Source organism: Zootoca vivipara, chromosome 5 (genome assembly GCF_965207765.1).
Source record: "Zootoca vivipara chromosome 5, rZooViv2.hap1.1, whole genome shotgun sequence".
NCBI classification, from domain to species: Eukaryota; Metazoa; Chordata; class Lepidosauria; order Squamata; family Lacertidae; genus Zootoca; species Zootoca vivipara.
In genome coordinates this window covers 95,705,757-95,727,394 of record NC_142588.1, presented here as the reverse complement: position 1 = coordinate 95,727,394, position 21,638 = coordinate 95,705,757, and the positions used below count along the sequence as shown (strand labels likewise).

At 47.4% G+C, this 21,638-nt stretch overlaps 1 protein-coding gene and 1 long non-coding RNA gene across 6 annotated transcripts in view; one reads left to right on the top strand and one right to left on the bottom strand.

Annotated features, from left to right (window-relative positions):
* Positions 1–1,461: 1,461 nt before the first annotated feature.
* On the bottom strand, positions 1,462–6,903 carry LOC148685822 (uncharacterized). The gene is made up of 3 exons (XR_015950049.1): positions 6,784–6,903; positions 6,254–6,420; positions 1,462–2,232 (listed from the first exon to the last, which is right to left on the bottom strand). It is a non-coding gene; the product is annotated as an uncharacterized LOC148685822 (long non-coding RNA).
* Positions 6,642–21,638, top strand: part of TP63 (tumor protein p63) — a 135,156-nt gene continuing 120,159 nt past the window's right edge. For all 5 annotated transcript variants that reach the window (XM_088669882.1, XM_088669881.1, XM_088669884.1 and 2 more), the window contains exon 1: positions 6,642–6,791. In XM_088669882.1, coding sequence (XP_088526008.1) covers positions 6,730–6,791 — 62 coding nt within the window. In that variant the 5' untranslated portion in view covers positions 6,642–6,729. The remainder of the gene's footprint in view (positions 6,792–21,638) is intronic.

Below are 21,638 nucleotides of genomic sequence, written 5' to 3'. Positions count from 1 at the left end.
GTCTTTTGTGATGTAGTCGAGATCCTTGCATTGCAAGGGGTTGGACTAGAGGACCCTCGGGATCCCTGCCAGGTCTACAGTTCTATTTTTCTAACCAGAAACTGTGAATTCACATTTGTTTATATCGCTTTTCTATCCCACCTTTCCTCCCAAGGAGCTCCCCATTTAATCCCTACACAACAACCGTGCTGCGCCTGGCACCCAGTGAGCTCAGCTGTGGCCGAGTGGGGAGATTCGAACCCTGGCCTCTCCCAGCTCCTGGTCTGACGCTCTAACCACTACACCACCGCTGCCTCTCTTTATGCACACTCTTCTCTGGCCCAGTTCTGCCTCCTCTCTCCCCTCTTTCCCTCGCACAGCTAGAGAATCAAATGCACTGAATGCGGGGTGTGTGTGTGTGTTTTCAACCACCCGGATTCCCCTCCCAAGAAATATTCACCGCAAAGATGGGGACGGCGCTGCGTGGGAACAGTTGGGCCACCATAACACCCCTTCCAACTTGCCGTCCTGCTTTTGTCTGCTTCCCCCAGACTTAAAAACGGCAACGGCGAATGAGTCACTGCATTTCGAGCCCACCTACACACATTCTCCAGACATAGCTGCTGGAGCCACCTGAATATTGTGGGTCCCCAGAGTCCCTGAGCTCTAAATCCTCCTGCTCAGATGTTTGTGGCTGGCAGGTCTCTGCCCTCAGCTGTCGGGGGGATCCCCAAACCCCACAGCCAGGCGGAGAGGGCTCAGGCCTCACTGAATAGCTCTCGCGTTGCATAAGGATTGCAATTCCGCTTTGATCGGTGGAACGGGGACCCATTCATACATGTGCACATTTTAAAGAACTGTGGGACTGCCTGCCTCTTGACATCAAGCAGGCACCTTCACTGAGATTTCTCCGGTGCCTGCTCAAAACATCTTTACTTAGACAAGCCTGTCCAGGGACTTAAGGAAGTTGAGTTTCAACCTGTTTTTAGTCTATTGCTGTTCTAACCTTTCAAATGTATCAAATCGTTGTTGTTAATTCTTCTTAGTGATAATTTTATTGTTTCATCTTTCATGTAAACCGCTATTTTATTTTTTTGGTTTTTTTTTAATTAAAATCGAAATCAGCCCTGAGCGCTCACTGGAAGGACAGATCGTGAAGCTGAGGCTCCAATACTTTGGCCACCTCATGAGAAGAGAAGACTCCCTGGAAAAGACCCTGATGTTGGGAAAGATGGAGGGCACTAGGAGAAGGGGACGACAGAGGACGAGATGGTTGGACAGTGTTCTCGAAGCTACGAACATGAGTTTGACCAAACTGCGGGAGGCAGTGCAAGACAGGAGTGCCTGGCGTGCTATGGTCGATGGGGTCACAAAGAGTCGGACACGACTAAATGACTAAACAACAACAACATTAAAATTGAGCGGAATATAAATTTCATGAAATGAAATAAATGAACAAAAAAATGAATTGCCTTTCTGCACACAAGGACCTAAGCTAAGCTCAGCACGGTAAAGGATTGAAAAAGGTTGTGTAACATCAGCCCCTGTGATTGACGGGTAGTAAAACGTCCTGATTGGCCAGGCCTGGTGTCACTCCAAGAGAATCTTGCCTTACTCTGGTTAACATTAGGAGGGATGGAGGAGAATTTTCATCTGGCTATTGATTCCACCTAAACATTAGGAAGAACTTCCTGACAGTAAGAGCTGTTCGGCAGTGGAATTTGCTGCCAAGGAGTGAGGTGGAGTCTCCTTCTTTGGAGGTCTTTAAGCAGAGGCTTGACAGGCATATGTCAAGAAAACTTTGATGGTGTTTCCTGCTTGGCAGGGGGTTGGACTGGATGGCCCTTGTGGTCTCTTCCAACTCTATGATTCTATGATTATTGAAGCAAAACCTTCTTCTTCTTCTTCTTCTTCTTCTTCTTCTTCTTCTTCTTCTTCTTCTTCTTCTTCTTCTTCTTCTTCTTCATCATCATCTTCATCTTCTTCTTCTTCCACCACCCAGCCTAATAGACCAACTGGAAACGAGTTATCCTTCAGAGTTCGCGCTTTATCTGAATTTTGTGATGCAGTCCTTAGCTCTGGAAAATAGCACCCTGTGAGGTCCCTGCGAGGATTTGCAGGGAGGGAACCCAAAGGAGGGTCTTCTTCGTGACCCTCATCCCTTAGAGGCGCGTCTGTCTCCAACATGGTTGGTCTCCTGGTGTCGGATGTAGTCGTTTTTATTCACCCAGGTTTTCAGGGATAATCGCTCTCCTGGGGAAAATAACAGCAAAACTGAAATGAGCAAAAGGAACGAAAACACGAGGACACTTTTGCCAGAGCATGGTTGGAACTTTATAATGTACACCAGCATCCGAGGAAATGAAAGGCCAGCCCCAGAGGTAAGGTCTAACTTGTGGATTTGAAACGAAATAAAAAATAAAAATAAAATTCCTTCCAGTAGCACCTTAGAGACCAACTAAGTTTGTCATAGGTATGAGCTTTCGTGTGCATGCACACTTCGTCAGATACACTGAAACAGAAGTCATTTGAGTCATTGAGAAGTGGATTTGAGTAACAAATAGTAATTTGCTATTTTTGTTATGGTATGTTTTCTGACATAGGGCCTCCAAAACTAAAGTTGAAGGGGAGGTTTTGTGGTGAAAAATCTCTGTTCAAACAGCGCACAAGAGGCTGAAGGTCCTGGGCTGCTGGAAAATAGCAATAAGGAAGGATTAAAATGATAGCAATGCAATCCATCTCTTCATTAGGGCTGGGACCAAGTTAACTGATGTTTGCACCTGCTCCCTGTGGATGATCATCTTCAAGGCTCCTGCCCTCCCTTCTTGTGGATGATAATAATAATAATAATAATAATAATAATAATAATAATAATAATAATAGGAACTTTTTAGCCACCCTTCTTCACTAACAGTTTCCACGGACAGCCTCTCCCTCCATGAATTTGTCCAATCCTCTTTTAAAGCCATCTAGGCTGGTGGTCAAGATTGCCTCCTGCAGAAGTGAGTTCCATAGTTTAACAATGAGCTCTCCTGATTCCCTTGCCCTTTCCCAATCACGACTTAAAACAAATATTCATATATATCTAGTTGGACCCTTAAAAGAGATCATTCTGGATTTGGGGAGAAAGGCTACTAGTAATTGGAGGCAGGTCATACTTTTTGTTTGTTGCGATGGTGTGTGTTCTTGTGTTTTTATATTGTGAACCACCCTGTGATAATCCGATGAAGGGCAATACAGAAATGGAATGAATAATCACAATAAATATAATAATAATAATAATAATAATAATAATAATAATATATTATTATTATTTATACCCCACCCATCTGGCTGGGTATACAGTGGTACCTCGGTTTAAGAACAGCCCTGTTTGCGAACTATTCGGTATAAGAACTCTGCAAAACCAGAAGTAGTGTTCCACTTCGCAAACTTTACCTCGGTCTACGAACGGAAGCCGAATGGTGGAAGGGCACCGGCGGCGGGAGGCCTCATTAGGGAAAGCACTCCTCAGTTAAAAACGGTTTTGATTTAAGAACGGACTTTCAGAATGGATTAAGTTTGTAAATAATAATTCAAAACCGCATTTTGGACCAAGATATGAAACAGAATGCTAACATTCATTGGCTCAGAAGGGGCCTCTTTAACCAGTGCTAATAACAGGCCCGGCTCTAGGTGCAGTCCCGGTGGCGCAGGGCGCCAGGGCGCCGGACCGGCAGGGGGGGGTGCTGCACGGCAAAGCCGCGCGGAAGCCGTGCTACGCACTGCGAGGGCGGGGGCACAGGAGCGATCTCCGCGCCTCAGCGCCAGGGCGCCCGACCTGCTCAAGACGGCCCTGGCTAATAAATCAGTAATGATTTTTGGGAAGGAATGGGGGTGTTTTTGTCCGAATGTCGACCTGGAGGGCTTTTTGATGGAAAGGCCCCCTGCACGTTGCTGAGATACTTCCCAATTAGTGCAAACGTTTTCTCCAGCCACTGCCCTCCATGTTTGCAGCCAAGTCTTCCTTGTTTCTTGGACCCGGACCAAAAGAGAGCATTTCTCTCCCCCTCCCCTCCCTTGAGTCCACAATTCACAGATGCTGAGGACTCATCAGAGACAGGGGTGGGCGGTAGAGAATGTCAAGTTTTTAAATAGCTTCCTCCTGCCACTCAGGCACAAGCGGCAGAGGGTATTTTATTCCACACCACGGCCTTCCAAGCAAGGAACCAGGCAGGCACCTCCTCTCCCGGTGCTTCCGCAGAAAGAGAGAGTCGCTGGAAACATCATGTGGCGTGTTGACATAGGCTTTAATCTGTTTTCAGTTGATTGCTGATTTTATTTTTCATCTTTTAACTGTTCCAACTGATAATTTTACAATGTTATTCCCTTTGCAAACTGTTGTTGTTGTTTAGTCGTTTAGTCGTGTCCGACTCTTCGTGACCCCATGGACCAGAGCACGCCAGGCACTCCTGTCTTGCACTGCCTCCCGCAGTTTGGTCAAACTCATGTTGGTAGCTTCGAGAACACTGTCCAACCATCTCGTCCTCTGTCGTCCCCTTCTCCTAGTGCCCTCAATCTTTCCCAACATCAGGGTCTTTTCCAAGGATTCTTCTCTTCTCATGAGGTGGCCAAAGTATTGGAGCCTCAGCTTCACGATCTGTCCTTCTAGGGAGCACTCAGGGCTGATTTCCTCAGAATGGAGAGGTTTGATCTTCTTGCAGTCCATGGGACTCTCAAGAGTCTCCTCCAGCACCATAATTCAAAAGCATCAATTCTTTGGCGATCAGCCTTCTTTATGGTCCAGCTCTCACATCACTACTGGGAAAACCATAGCTTTAACTATACGGACCTTTGTCGGCAAGGTGATGTCTCTGCTTTTTAAGATGCTGTCTAGGTTTGTCATTGCTTTTCTCCCAAGAAGCAGGCGTCTTTTAATTTCGTTAATTTTGCAAACTGCTTTGGGGTATTTTTTCATTTGTGTATAACCAAGCGGTGTATAAATTTTATGAAATAATAATGCTCGGGTGGCGCATGAGCATGCGAGCAAGGCACTTGTAGGCCTGCATGGCATTGTCTTCTGTGGAGCGTAGGCACATAGTCACCGTCTGGCTACCCCCCCCCCGGAATCCATTTTAATTTAGCTCCTGATTAATACCCCGTTTGTTGCCAAAACCACAAAGTAGTCTAGGTTTGCAACCTGCCCTATTGAACGAGACGAGGAGGAACTTAATCGGTTACATCTGCCCTGCAAAATGGGCATTGTAAAACTTGCTTTCTTCTTGATGTTGATCAGATCTATTTATATCTCCCTCTCCTTCTCCTTCTCCTCCTCCTCTCTCTCTCTCTCTCTCTCTCTCTCTCTCTCTCTCTCTCTCTCTCTCTCTCTCTCTCTCTCGGCTCATTTGGTGGCGTCTCAGCCACCCCTCTGATAACCAGGGAGGGACTGATTCCCCTCCCTGCATTCACATTTCTCTCCTTGGGAATTGCTTTAAAAATATCTACGTATCCCAAGTGGAATCATGTTTCCAGCAAGGGCTGATTCACAAGCAGAGACTGCAAGATGGTGGCAACCCTCCTTCTCTCCTTCATTCCCCTTCTCTCGTATTCAGAGGTATAGTGCTTAGGTGGCGGGAAGTTCCATTTTGCTGTGAAGGGTGAGCAGAAAAAAAGGGCTATAGAAACCTCCTTGAGATCTTTCTAATAGGGTCTTGGGTCTAATAGATGATCAAGATGGGCCAGGCTTGTTTCCTCCAGCTCTGGAGGGTAGGACTCGAACCCGTGGCTTCAAGTTACAAGAAACAAGATTCTGACTCAACATCCGGAAGAACTTTCTGACGGTGAGAGCTGTTTGACAGTGGAACAAACTCCCTCGGGAGGTGGTGGACTCTCCTTCCTTGGGAGGTTTGTAAACAGAGGTTGGGTGGTCATCTGCCATGGCTGCTTTAGCTGAGATTCCTGCATTGCAGGGGGTTGGACTAGATGACCCTTGGGCTTCTTTCCAACTCTACAATTCTTTGAGTCTATGATTCTATGACAGACTGGTGGTGCTTGACAGAGAGAGAGAGAGAGAGAGAGAGAGAGAGAGAGAGAGAGAGAGAGAGAGAGAGAGAGAGAGAGAGAGAGAGAGAGAGAGAGAATGAATCCACCCTGAGGGATTTCCCTAAGTTTGCTTTTAAAACCACTGCCTGTAACTGCAAAATAACGGGCCAGCGATATTAGAAAGAAAGAAAGCTCCTTTAGCTCAGCGTTTCCTGCAGAGGCAGCTGAACCTGAAACTGCAAAGAGGCCTTACCTCTGTGGGGGACTGGTGTGAGGTGCAGTTGCTCCGCATTTCCAGGATTACGCCCTGATGTCATCTGGAGGGAACAGCCAACCAGCGTCGAGATCAGAAGTTCAGCGATGGCCTGGACCACTTCCCAAAAGCCCGGTGTTCAGGGCTGCCAGTGGCAATTCTGCATCCTGCAGGCAGGCGGGAGGGAGGGAGGGAGGGTGAGAAGCTTTTGCAGAAAGACAGAGATGCTTGGTTCACGGAGAGTGACACTTTGCAAGGCTGGTGCCGGGGGGGGGGGGAGTTGCCACTGGACGGATCCCATTGGCCAGGCCCCCGGACGGCCCCACCCCTTTGCAAGTGTAAAAGAAACCTTCGGAAAACCCTATCTCCAAATGCCACTTGACCCCATCGCGTTTTGCCGGCTGACCTTATTATACGCCCAGAGATATTTATTTATTTGGCTTGGTTGACACCCAGAGAGGACATCCTGGGAGGAAATGACTTTTGAAGCTGCCCCATATCCCACTTTGCCATGCTGCCCTGATGCCTACCTCCAGCGGTGAGTCTCCCTCTCTCCTTTCTTCTTCTTGTCAGCCTGCATTTGCTACGCAATTTTTAAAAAAATCTCTTCTGCTATCAGATGGTGGCAGCTGGCTGGGCTGGGCTGGGCTCTCTGCACGCATGTCTGTGCTGTGTGCCCCCGAAGAAATACACCACTTGCTTCATGCTCTGCAAGGCTGATTATTGTTTTTGGCTGCCCGGTTAGTTATTGTTCCATCGGAGGCAACCCTCCGTTTTGGCAACTCCTTCCCAGTAAATAAAGAGGCAGAAGAAAAGCCTGCCCGGAGGACAGCTTGTTTGACAAGTGTCACACAGAGTGACTGAAAACGAGAAAGGACCTTGGGTCCCGGCAGCAGAGTAAAATAATAATAATAATAATAATAATAATAATAATAATAATAATAATAATAATCTATATCTGTGTCAATCTATATGTTGACATCTGCAGGAGACCCAGAAAAGATGCAGCGAGCAAGTGTAGCTGAGTGTGTTCCTAGCTAAATAAATAGTTCCAGAATTCCATGTGCATTCCAGCATGTGCGTACACTGAGAGAGAGAGAGCACTATGTGCATCTCATTCAGGGGAGGAGAAAAAGGCAATCTTTGGATGCAAAGGAATGTGTGTGCATCAGAATGAACAGGCAGATCCCTTTCGAGCAGGGCAGATCACAACATCCGAGATGCTAGAATGCTGTGGATAGTTCCTAAGAGCCCCAGGGTTGCTGGGCTGCATCAGAACACCTCCCAGGGTTAAACTACTATGAAACTAATGGAACTTAGCCTTCGGGGGCCTGAATTCCAGAGGGACCCCCAAAATGCCTTTTATCCACATTGCAGACCCTCCAAGCGCCCCTATTTTCCAGGGAGAGTCCCAGATTTACAGAAGACACCCCGGTTTCTGATTTTTGCTCCTGGAATGCCCCACTTGTCCTTAGGACATCCTTATTTTCACCAGAGAAATGTTGGAGGGCATGGCATGGCTTCAAAATTTTGGGCCTAATAGAACCAATCTGTGCCACATGACTCAAACTGATAACTTTTTTGTTGTCTCTTTCAACGATCCCAAAGCTCCAGATGTAAATGTAGGAAAACTCCCGACATGGCCTGTTTTGGGGGTGTAAAAATGGCGGCGGGGGGAATTTTGCCGAATTGGCAAAATGTAAGGGAAAACTCGGGTGTATGGCGATGCGATGGAAAAGGCAACAATTGGGGGGAGCACTATTTTGGGGGGCTTCCTAAAAAAGAAGATAACAGTGGTTACCTGGACCTCTTTGCTGCTTGTGAAGGAGCCCCCATAACAGTTCAAGCTTCAGCCCCCCCCCCAATGTAGATCTGCCACCTTCCATCATCTGTGCAGAATTTTGTTTCCAACAAGGGCTGGTTCACAAGCTGGTTCTCCCTCGTTTCATGTATCTGGCATTCAGAGGTATGTTGCTTAGGTACCATTTTGCTCCAATGGCTAGTGCCCGCGTGCTCCACCTTGCCCGCTGTCCTGTATTCCAACCATCTAGTCACTTCTGTCCACCACATCTCGTGCCTGTGGGTTGCAGAAGTTAATGGCACGCTGCTTGAACAATCGCTTGCTCAGCTTTCTGTGTTTTAGCTTAATCGCATCAACACGAGGACAGTTGGATAGACATAGGCTTAGGTTTCGATGGCTTTTCCAGATGTGCAGATTGTGGTGAGCTAGGGATGACAGAAGACACTCCGCACGTGCTCAGAGGCAGCCATACTCATAATGGCTGAAATCCCAATCCCGCTTACCTGGGAGGAAGCCCCGTTCAATTCTGTGGGTTTTACCTTTGAGTGCACATGGCTAGGATTGCAGTCCCTACGGGATTACCCAGCCCTGGATTTGAACTAGGTCTCAGTTCCTAGGAAAGCACCTGCTTCTGGGTTTATATATTGGGCCTTGTCATTTCTGACGGATGTCTGGTTGTGTCAAGCTCCCTGTTTCTAAAAGAAGTTATTGGGTTTTGATTTGCTTGGAAATCTTCAGGGGCTGTGGTTCAGTGACTGAGCATTTGCGCTGCATGCAAAAGATCTCAGCTTCAGCCTCCGATGGCATCTCAAGGCACGGCTGGAAGACAACCCTAACTGAAATCTCAGAGAGCTGCTCCCTGCCCATTTAGACAATAAGGCAGTTTCCAATGTTTGTTTTGACCCAGAAGGCATTTCAGCCAGTCTTATGTGTGCAGAGGCTGTGGGAGGCATGAGGAAGAAAAGGACTCGGCATATGCTCAGAGGTGGGCTGTTCTGTGCTACCCTTGTTGCAAAGTTTTAGTCGAACACCCTGGGAGGGAAAAAATGGTTTGGGAACAAAATTTTCACGCCCAACCAAGTCGAGCTCTGCTATAGGGTTAATATTACTAAAGAAAGTGTCCTCTGAGTATGTGCTGTGTATATTCTTTCTCGCTATTTTTTATGTGGCATTAGTGAGCAGAGCTTCGCAGCTAGATGAAATGTGATGTTAAAGCTGGTTTTTGGAATTTCGCCCACCCATGGCAAAGACAGGTTTCCTTTCTTGAGCGACTGGTTTGCATTGCCTAAGAAATGGACTGAGGCTGAAATCCTAACCATGTTGACGCAGAAATAAGTCCTACTGAATTCAGAGGGGCTCGCTCCCCTTCAGTGGAGGTTTTCAAGTAGAGGTTAGATGGTCATCTGTCAGGGATTCTTGAACTGTGATTCCTGCACCGCAGGGGGTTAGGCTAGATGACCCTTGGGGGTCCCTTCCAACTCTGCAATTCTGTGATTGTCAGTGTGGTTAGGACTGCAGTCTTGGGCACTTCATTGTGCCTGGGTCTCTTTCGTCGCTGGTGCAAATATCACAGGGCTGTACAGACATATAGCATTTGACTGGGTAGGGTGGTCACAGGAACTCCAGTCTGGGCTCATCCTAAAGTAGATAGGAAGATTAAAAGTACCTGTACCAAATCTCCATTGTCCTTATGATATTATCCTCCAAATCTCTGTGTTTCCACACTTTCCCCTCCCTCAATCTGAGGTTGTTTCCATAGAGTTTCTCCCTTTTGGAGTTCCTTTGCTCTGGAAATGATGGGCTGAGAGAGGGGGAATTGTGGGAAGGCAGTGTGGCGTAGCAGTTAGAGTATCAGACTGGCGGACCAGGGTTCAAATCCTCCACTTGGCCATGAAGCTCTCTGGGTGACCTTGGACCATTCCCTGCCTCTCAGCCAAACCTACCTCACAGGGTTGTTGTTTTGGGGATTAAATGAGGACGGGGAGAAAACCACGTACGCCACCTTGAGCTCCTTGGAGAGAAAAGTGGAACAGAAATGCAAAATAAATAAGATAAGATAAATACGGACAATGGATGTAACAGGAATCGACATAAAAAAAGTGTAGGTGAGCCCCCTCTTTCTTTAACTTAATGTGATTTGTTTTAGCTGGGTGGTCTTTTTTAATCTGCTCGGCTCTCTTTGCTGTGGTCCTCTTCGCTGCCCCATTTGGCAGGCCTGTGCAAAAAGGAGAGGGCCAAGCTCCATCTAGCAGGGAACTTGCGGCGTGAAATTGCAACCAGCTCCTGGACTTCAGCTGGCAAGGCTTGGGGAATGTGGAATCCAGCCCAGCAAAGGGGTAGCATGGAGGAGATGAGATAGGAGTGGAAGGCAGGTCTGTTTTCCTTCTGAATTCATCCACAGCAACAGACGGTACCTTCTCAGCCTCGCAGCTGCCTGACTGAAGGGGGCTTTCTGGGTTTGGACACTGGTGGGAAATGGAGAGGGGGCAGTTGAGATTCCTGCATTGCAGGGGGTTGGGCTAGATGACCCCTGGTATCCCTTCCAACTCTACAATTCTATGATTCTATGACATGTTACTGGGAGGCAGAATTATGTGCGTTCCCAGAAACGTCTCTTTCCCGCCCCTGAGACTGAAAGCAACCACAGCCAAGTCCACGATGGCTCTGTAGTTGCGATCAAAGGCTCAGTGCTCCCAGCTATGCAATTACACCCCCTGCCCCACCAGAGATTAGGCAGGGGGAGGGTTGTTTGCAGACCAGCCACTCCCAGTTTTGGAAATGACAGCCAGACGATGCTGGAGCTCCGAGGTGTAGGGGCTCGGGATTAAGGGCGGCTTTGAAATTGTTGCACCTGTTCCCTCTAAAACACGGCACTTTCTGCTCCATCCCTCCCTGCCCCCACCTCCTTCACCCGGTGCTAAAAGTCCTCGACACAAAACCGCCACCGTCCACGGACATCCATATAATTCTCCCCACCACATTGATTGCTAAGTGGGTCGCGTGAAGCAGCCTGTAGAACCAGTGGCAGCAGGTGGCTCGAGCGAGCGAGCCAGGCCGCAGGGCAACAGAAAGGGGACGCGGGGTCTGAGCTCAGAGCTTTCCTATGAGTATATTAAATCTCTTAACAGCTTGCGACCAGCATCCCTGTGAGATCGCCATCCGTGTCGGTGTCTACTCGACCCCTTTGATCAGCGGAACTGGCAAAGTTACAGATAACATATAATTTTGTTGTTGTTTAGTTGTTTAGTCGTGTCCGACTCTTCGTGACCCCATGGACCAGAGCACGCCAGGCACTCCTGTCTTCCACTGCCTCCCACAGTTTGGTCAGACTCATCTTAGTAGCTTCGAGAACACTGTCCAACCATCTCATCCTCTGTCGTCCCCTTCTCCTAGTGCCCTCCATCTTTCCCAACATCAGGGTCTTTTCCAGGGAGTCTTCTCTTCTCATGAGCTGGCCAAAGTATTGGAGCCTCGGCTTCAGGATCTGTCCTACCAATGAGAACTCAGGGCTGTTTTCCTTAAGAATGGATAGATTTGATCTATCCATAATAACCATTCAGCATTTGTAAGAAATAAATATTTTAGGGCAACGGCACCGAAACTTTGGAACTCCCTGCCTATTGACATCAGGCAGGCATTTTTGCTGTACTCTTTTCAGTGCTTCCTAAAAATATTTTTCCTACCCAGTCTACTGAATTTTTTTTTTAAAAAATTATTCTTCTTTTTTGTAATTCTGTTTGTTTGGTTTTTTAAAAAAACAACAACAACATTTTGAGGATACTTTTTTAAAAACAACCGTACAATCATAGAGTTGGAAGGGATCCCCAAGGCTCATCTAGTCCAACCCCCTGCAATGCAGGAATCTCAACTAAAGCATCCAGGACTTATAGTCATCCAACCTCTGGTTCAAAACCTCCGAAGAAGGGGAGTCAACACCAATCAATCAATCAATCAATCAATCAATGTATAGCCAATGTATGTACACAGCTTTTCCCCTATGTTCAGTGTAACATGTGAACAAGCCTGTGGGGTGTAGGAAAGACCAGAGTTTGAATCCCCCCTTACCCAGCGACCTTAGGCCGGCCTCTGACTCTCAGCCTTGCCTACCTCACAGGGTTGTTGTGAGGATAAAATAGGGAGGAAGAGAAGCCATGTACGCCACCTTGAGCCCCCTGGAAGAAAGGTGGGGGATAGATGCGATGAATGAGACACACTGATTCCCCAGGCTCCAACAGGCAGCCTGCAGCGTTCGGATCGGGGAAGAGCTTTGCCACCTCTTTTTGCTGCCTCTCCCTGTTCTTCCCTTCCTCCTTCCTCGCAGGGGTGTCACCTGCCTCTTCTTTGAGCCATCCAGGGGGCTTTAGATGTTCTAAAGGAGATTTGGAAGGAGAATAGGCTCCTAAGCTGTCTGTCTGAGAGAAGCCCAGCTCGAGTCTTTTAAAGGATTACACAGGAGCTGATTCCCCCATTACTGCTCTGGCTTCTTTTCTCTCTGCCCCCCCCTCCCCCCGCCAGGCCCTAAAGGGGAAGGCAAGCTAAATATTCCTGATCTTTCATGTGGTCCCTGCCTTGGAGAAAGCTGGGAATGGGAATTAAGGGCTCAATACCCCGGTTCTTCAGATGTGCTTTGTGTTTGCGGTAAACGCTCTAAAATGGATTTCTTCTATAGCAGCCTGCAGGTTCCTTCCTTAAAAGTGAAATTGCTGTGCCCATTTTGTACGCCTCTGCAGGATTTGGTGGGGTTCTGTTTGTTTGTTTGTTTGTTTGTCCAAAAGCAACAACAGCAGATTTCCCCATGGATCGCCACAGTTATGGCTCCAAGTACCTTGGAAGTCGAACAGCTTGGTTCCCGAACGTTTTGGTTCCTGAACGTTGCAAACCCAGAAGTGAGTGTTCTGGTTTCCAAACATTCTTTTGGAAGCCGCACGTCCGACGGGGCTTCCGATTGGCTCCAGGAGATTCCTGCAGCCAATCAGAAGTTGAACGTTTTAGAATAATAATATAATAATAATTTATTATTTATACCCCATCCATCTGGCTGGGTTTCCCCAGCCACTCTGGGCGGCTTCCAACAGAAATATTAAAATAGAAGTCGAACGGACTTCTGGAACGGCTTCCGTTCAACTTCCAAGGTACGACTATATGTAAAGAGAGGAGGTCTGCTTCACATGGAGAAGTTTGGAGCAAGGTAGAAAATTACCAGCGGAGAGAAACAGGGCTGGCACAAGACATTTGGATGGCTGAGGCAAAGGACAAGGTGGTCCAAAAATTCATCTTGCTTCAACACTGGAGACAGGACCCTAAGAGTCCTTGTGACAGCACAGCAGCATGTCTGAGGGGTCAGGAGGAGAAGCCAGAGGGTGCCATTGCTGGCCCTGAGCATTTGTTATATAATTGTAGAATTGTAGAGTTGGAAGGGACCCCAAGGGTCATACATTCCAACCCCCTGCAATGCAGGAATCACAGCTAAAGCATCCATGGCAGATGATCACCCAACCTATGCTTAAAAACCTCCAAGGAAGGAAAGTCGGCCACCTCCCAAGGGAGTTTGCTCCACTGCCGAATGACTCTTACCATCAGAAAGTTTTTCCTGGCGTCCTGTAACTTGAAGCCATGGGTTCGAGTCCTACCTGTCAAACGTCTGAACATTTCAGTTTATGTTAAAGGTGGGACACACACAGAAATCAGAAAATTCAGACCCAGCAAAATTCAGATCCAGCAAAATTCAGATCAAGCAAAATTCAGATCAAGAAACAGTGTTCAAGCTTACAACTGCTGCTAAGATTATAATGGCTAAAAATTGGAGTGTATCTCCTACTATATCTGAATGGATGGGGGGAAATTGGCCCAAACTAATTAGGACTGAGCTAATTTTTCACAAAAGAATACATATAAATCAGCCTAACAGGTTTATGGGGAAATGAATGCTTTTTGTAATAGTTTAGAACAATACTATCAGTGATAATGTCCAAACCTAGGCTGCTTTCAACCTGCTCTGGTGGTATTTCTTTATACTCTTTACCATTGTTTTATTTTGCCTATTTATTTATTTATTTATTTATTTATTTATTTATTTATTAATATCAGGAGATATCTGAATCTTTTTTTGTAGATGAATAATAATATTTATCTTCAATCTTGTGAACCTCCCAGAGGCCTGTGGGTACAAGGCTGTGTAGAAAATAATAATAATAATAATAATAATAATAATAATAATAATGTCATGAAAAGCAGATAATTGGCTAGCATCGGGTCCCTTCCAACTCTATAATTCTATTATTCTATAGTGAAATGCCTGTGTAGGCTTGCCTAAAGGGAAAGAAATCTTTTAGGAGGCATCAAAAGCAGTAGGAGGCATCAAAAGCAGTACAACGAAGGTGTCTGCCAGAAGAGTGGGACCTGCAAAACTAAAATATTGATTTCTCTCAAGAGCAGAACAAAAACGATGTGGCGCTTGCGAAGGTGCTGGTTTTGCAGTCAAAGTGGTCCGGTGAGCCCAGAGGGGTAAGGTGACCTTCCTTTAGTTTGGTCACCTTTGGTCTTAAGTGGCCGAGGGCTTTGTACCCTGATAGAAACACACAGCACAGCACCAGTGGTGGGACCCAGGTGGCGCTGTGAGTTAAACCACAGAGCCTAGGGCTTGCTGATCAGAAGGTCGGCGGTTCGAATCCCTGTGATGGGGTGAGCTCCCGTTGCTTGGTCCCAGCTCCTGCCAACCTAGCAGTTCGAAAGCACATCAAAGTGCAAGTAGATAAATAGGTACCGCTCCAGCGGGAAGGTAAACGGTGTTTCCATGTGCTGCTCTGGTTTGCCAGAAGCGGCTTTGTCATGCTGGCCACATGACCTGGAAGCTATACGCTGGCTCCCTCGGCCAATAATGCGAGATGAGCGCGCAACCCCAGAGTCGGTCACGACTGGACCTAATGGTCAGGGGTCCCTTTACCTAGAAACACACAGCACAGCACCAGTGTGAATCCTGACGGGGATTGTTTTTATTATGTTTTCAACAGCCTCCTCGATTTCACGCCTGGGGTGCGTGGTCACAATCCCACTCCTCTGAGGTTAGCCTTCTAATTTTGAGCTCCCTGTCATTTCGTCCAAGAGGCTTCGGTTTCTGCGACAGCCTTTCCCTCTCTTTCTGAGAGGGGGGGGGTGTCGCTCTTTAATTCCCTCTCCCCCCACCCCGGGAATGATGTCACCCCGACCGGCCGTCACTCTTGCTTCTCTCACCGCGCCTGAATCTGGGGAATGTCTGCCTTGCCTGACCTGCGATAGCAACCCTTTGACTCCTGCTCTCTCCAAAGCACTGCAACTCTTAGTCCTCTCACCAGGCTGACCATCTCCAGGACCTCGAGATTCGGCACAAGGGGCGGGGGGGCAGGGGGGGGAGAAATAGAGACATGGGAGATACGCCTGTCAAATGTTTCCAGATCAGCCTGATGCCGGCGCTTTTCAGCGAGGTCTCGACTCCTGGGTCTGACCCCTGCCAATTGAAAAGGTCCGGTCTGTGACTCCTCTAAGAGGCGGTTATGTATTTGATCTTGGCGTTGTGCCAGGCCTGCAGGGCAGGCCACAGGCCCATCTCTACATCTGGATAAATAACAGAACATTAGGGTGGCCGTATTTCAAAAAGTGAAAACCAAGACACAAAAGTTGCCGTTTCTGAGCTATTTTTTAGGGAAATCGGCAAAAACGACACTGCCGACATGACGTCCCGTGTGTCCGGGTTCTCCTGGACATTTTGCCCATTTCTGCCCAGATGTATGGCAACACTGCGGGATATATATAATATAAATAGGATAAAGAGCCGTATGGGTCTTTTCTCTCTCTTTCTTCTCTTTTCTCCCTTGCTTTTTTCTCTTTTGATTTTTAAAATATTCTCATTCTGTAAACTAGTTTGATTCTTATCGTATTTCATGCCAAAAAGTATCAATAAAACTTTCTAAAGGACCTGCAAGGAAGGCATCTGTAATCTACTCTGATCCAGCAAAAGGAGAGGAAATAAATGCACACAGAGAGATGCTTTTTTCTGAACTGGAGATGGTCAAGAGGTGGGGCGGGACTCTTCTATGGTGGTAGTTCATCTATAGTCTGTGAGCCATATCCCCTCTAGGGTTTTGGTCCCCCCTTGGTCCCCCCCCCCGTGTGTGTGTGTACACACACACACATATGGCCATCGCCTCCTTGGTTTCATTATTATTCACAAAAAAATAACCGTGAATTTTTTTAATGGTTTAAAATAGTCTACAGTCTACAGGGAAAGATTTGGAGAGGCAGCCTTGAAAACAGAATTTCTTACCATGCCCACTTTGCCATTTTGAACATGCTCACTTTCAACACATTCCCCCCCCCCCCAACCTGGCAAGGGTTGGCTGCGGGGGAGGGTGGCCCTCAGCCGGAAAAGGTTTAACCACACATCTCTAGGTAGATGGGAGTCTAGCATCAGGTTAAAGCCCACTGGCTTGCTCAGAATTTGGGGGGGCACTAATTGGATGTCCCCAAAGTTTTGGAATTTGGGAAGCTGCTTCTGTACTCTTTATCTGTGCCTGCTGCTATATTGTGTCCCAATTTTTGAAACTACCACTTTATTCAACGCTAATATTTGCCCCAGGATTTGTTGAGTTGAAGGCTGGCTTAGAAGCATGATGAGAAAGAAATACTGGTCAGTTATGTTCCATGTCCCCTTGCATAAGACGTCCTGCTAAACCAAACCAAAGGCCCATCTCAGCCTTTGGCATTTTGGCACCTCCAGATGTTGCTGAACTACAGCTGCCATCGCCTGCTTTAAACTCCAAATTATCAGTGTAGGATATTTGTTTATTAGAATCTCAGCATATTGTCTCCAATACAGATCATATTTGAGATGCAAGTTGCAAAGTGCAAATACATGGTTCAGAATTCAGAATTTCTCCCCGGCAAATGCACTTCGCTTCTTGGGGTCTGTTGCAGAAGGATATTTCCGGGGACCATTTTGCAAGTTTGATATTTGAAGTTCAGAATTCATGTTCTGGTGCCAAGACTCTGCTGACAAATTGAGTAACCTTAAGCACAGTCAGAAAGAGAGATCCCCTCAAAGTGAACGCCTGGCACACAGAAAATTCACTCACCATTTAAAAGAAATATAGATTTATTTATTTTTTAAAAAAGGTTCACACTTCGAGGTGCAGATTCCCCATAGAAACCGCAGCAACTCTTCTCACCCCCGCCGCTAGACACACACATAAATGCATTCAGAAACAGATACCGGTATCAGCATAGTCTCCAACACAACCTATTCTCCATTTACCACGGACAGTCCCTGTTACATCACACTCAGGGTTTGGGGGATGCCCTGTTAAAATGTTTCCATTCCTCAAGTTTCAGCCCTTTCCCAGGGTCTTTAGAAGCTAAGACCGTGCCTGCGAATCTGCACCCCTTTCCCTGGGAGTAAACGCCACTGAGCTCAATGGGGCTTTCTTCCAATACAGGATTACACTGCAAATTTTCCCATGCATGAATGCACAAATGATCTTGCCGCTCTCAAACCAGGGCCTCTTTCGGGCAGAGTTGTCTTGACCACTATATTCTGAGTTCTGGCAACTTCCAGATTAGGTGACTGTGATGCGCTCCTCGTGGGGCTCCTCTCGAAGACTCAGGAACTTCAGTCGGTCCAAAACTGCAGCAGCCGGATCACTGGCTGGGGTTGAACTAAGACCTCATGGAACCCTTGCTCGAAAAAAGCGGGGTTTAGATAATAAAAATATGGGCTAATAAAAAGAAGTTAAAAAACAAACAAACATCAGGAAAGGAGGGTTGGGAAGTCAGGAAGAAACTTTGTATGTTAAAAAAACGGTATGTGATGGTGAACGCTTCAAAATATTGTTGGAGACTTAACAAAAGTGATGTGGGAAAAGGGAAGAAAAAAGCTCCACCGGTTGCTGGTTTGTTTCTGAGCCCAATTCAAGGTTCTCAGATCGGTGTTTAAAGCACTCAATGACAGGTCCCAAATATCTGAAAGACTGCCTCCTTTCCTATAAACCCTCTTGGGGGCTGAGATCCACAGAGGAGACCCTCCAACCTCAGGGGCTCAGGGTGGTGGTGATGCAGGGCGGTGGCAGAGGAAAGGAGGTGCAGGGGGTACGGACCGCCCCGGGTGTCATCACTGAGGGGGGGGTGACAAAATGAGGGGTGTGTGTGTTTTAAAGGGCTCACGAAACTTTTTAGGAGTGATGTGGTGGAGCGCCTCCACCCCCATCGTTCTGCCCAGACACTGAGGTCCAGTATCGAGGGCCTTCTGGCGGTTCCCTCGTTGCGAGAAGCCAAGTTGCAGGGAACCAGGCAGAGGGCCTTCTTGGTGGTGGCGCCCGCCCTGTGGAACGCCCTCCCATCAAATGTCAAAGAAGAAAACAGCTACCAGATTTTTAGAACACATCTGAAGGCAGCCCTGTTTAGGGAGGCTTTTAATGTTTAATAGATTATTTTATTTCATTTTTCTGTTGGAAGTCGCCCAGAGTGGCTGGGGAATAAATATATTATTATTATTATTAGGCGCCTGAAACCGCAGCATGGGACTTGCGCCTGCCTACAGCCTCTCCCTCAGCCGCCCTAGAGCTGAGGGGGAGGCAGCAGAGAGGCTCCCAGCGGTGAAGAGGGTTGCCCCGCCCCCATGGGTGGATCGCCCCACCCCCGGATTCAGGACACGCCCCCGTGGCAGGCACCTGAGCGGCTAACTATGTTGCTGACGCAGGGGGCAGGGCCTGCTCTGTGTTGGCCCCTAAGCTGTGGGACTCCCTCTGCACAGGTGTATGCCTGGTGCCTGCATTGTCCAGCTTTCGGGCACAGCTCTTTTGACAACTGAAATGCATATTTTTCACACCCACCTTATCTCTTGTGATTGAAAGCTGTTTAAAAGTGATTTTAATTGTGTGATTTAAAGGTTGTAACCTGCCTTGGGGCCTGAGGGGTGGGTAAGTAACCATTGCATTTATTCATTGCATTTACATGCTACCTTTCTCTCCAAAGAGCTCAAGGTTATTCTCCCCCACACACGCACACACATTTAATCCTCACAACAACAACCCTGTGAGGTAGCTTAGGCTGAGAGGGAGTGACTAACAAAGTCACTCAACTTCGTGGCTGAGTGGGGAGATTCGAACCCTGGTCTCCCAGGTCCTAGTCCGACATGCTGAGGAGTCCACCACTTTCACGTCACCTGTCCTGAATCTTCCAACATTTGCTTTCATTAGAGTTCAAACACAAGACCGTTCTCCCCTCCCGGGGATCCCAGCAACAGAAAACATCATTTCCCCCCATTATTGAAATTATTGCAAGCCCCTTGGAGCTCAACACGTGTCGTTGGGAGAGCAGAATGCAAATACTAAATCAAATTAAAATCTGTTTCCTCCCAGCGCAAATATGGAAGGGTGGGCTTTTAAGTCCCTGACTCCATTGTCCCGGATGGCGATAGGATGGTGGAGTCAGGGGTCTGTGGGGAATAAATGAGACCCTGCAGAATTAGGGGAATTCCACATGACGGGACGCCTTGTTTGAAACTGGTTGGGCCATCCAGGAAAACCGTCTCTCTCCCCCCTCCCTCCTTCTCCCCTCGCACAGCTGCGTGCTCCGTTTCATAGCCTGGCTGCTGTCTACAAATCACCCGCATGTTAAAATGCGGCAGAGGGGAATTCCAGCACACTGGGCGCTGCCAAGACCCTCAAGCTCTGACGTGCCTTCACCCCCCCTCCCCACCCCCCCGTCAAGGGCTAAAAATACAAGAACAGAGTCCAGCGTCCGGCTGGCAATCGTGGCCGAATGGACACGCACCATCTCCCTGAGCAGCTTTCCTGACCCTTGTTCCACCTGGAGCATCAATGGAACAAGAGGCCAGCTTCAAACGGGGAGCAGTGCCGTGCAGTGGTTAGAACAACAACAACAACAACAACAACAACAACAAAAATTATTTATACCCCGTCCATCTGGCTGGGTTTTCCCAGGCACTCTGGGCGGCTTCCAACAGAATATTAAAAACACGATAATGCAGAATGTCGGGACTCGGACCTGGGAGAGAGAACCGGGTTCGAATCCCCACTCGGCCTCGAAGCTCTCACTGGGTGGCCTTGGGCCAAATATCTCTCAGCCTAACCTACCTCATAGGGTTCTTGTGGGCATTGAATGAGGAAGGTAGATAAATGCAATAAATAATAATTATAACTATTTTGGTGGTGGTGGTGGGGGTCTGAAGACCCTGGAAATCCTGTGGCTGAGCTGCTTGAACTGCAGCTGGCAAGCAAGGACTTAGATTGCTCTCCACAAGTCTGCAGCCTTTAACTGGGGTGCTAGGAACAGCCATAGAATGATGGAATTGTAGAGTTGGAAGGGACCCCGAGGGTCATCCAGTCCAACCCCCTGCAATGCAGGAATCTCAGCTAAAGCATCCAGGACAGATGGCCATCCAACCTCTGCTTAAAAATCTCCAAGGAAGGAGAGTCTGCCACCTCCCAAGGGAGTCCGTTTCTTACTGTCGGGAAGTTCTTCCTGATGTTGAGTCAGAATCTCCTTTCTTGTAACCTGAAGCCCTTGGTTCAGGTCCTGCCCTATTGCTATCCTACCTATAAGCCCGTACTGCCATTCCCAACTGTAGTCCTGCCAACACAAAACTCTTTTGCAATCTTCTTCTCTTCTTTGGTGATCCCTCGTAGCTGAGTAAGATTGTCTTCCACAAACACGGTTTTAACATTGAGTCCGTTAAGTGAGTGTGGAGACCAGCTCTGGATTCACACGTCCTTCCACAGTGGGGACATGGGTTTCTGGGCGGGTGCCGATCACGGTAAGGGTTTGCCAAGCGTGCCTTCCTCTTAGCTCGTTTCTCCCTTGCGTCCTGAGTTCGAGTGTCTTCAAAGCCTATGACACCTTTGGTAAAGACTGTTCTCCAGTTGGAGCGCTCGCAGGCCAGTGTTTCTCAATAGTTGGTGTTTATACTACATTTTTTTAGATTTGCCTGGAGGGAGTCTTTAAACCTCCTTTGTTGACTACCAGCATTACGCTTTCCATTTTAAAGTTTGGAATAGAGTACAGTGGTACCTCTACTTACGAATAACTCTACTTACGAATGTTTCTACTTATGAACGGAGCTCCGTCCGCCATCTTGGATGCAGTTTAGATAGGATTTTTTCCACTTACGAATTTTTAGATAGGGTTGCTTCGACTTACAATTTTTTTATCCCAATGCATTCCTATGGGATTCGACTAACAATTTTTTTTTTACTTACAAATGTGCGTTCGGAACGCATTAAATTCGTAAGTAGAGGTACCACTGTAGTTGCTTTGGAAGACGATCATCAGTACACTGATATTAGTTCGCCTGTCTTCCCAAGTGACGTGTAAGATTTTTCAGAGACCCCATTGATGGAATCTTTCGAGGAGTTTGAGATGGTGTTTATAAGTGGTCCATGTTTCACAAGCATATAGTAAGGTTGCTAGTACAATAGCTCTGTAAACAAACATTTTGGTTTCCCTGCGAATGTCCCGATCCTCAAACATTATGCGCTTCAATCGGGAGAAAGCCGCACTCACAGAGCTCAGGCAATGCTGGATTTCGGCATCAAC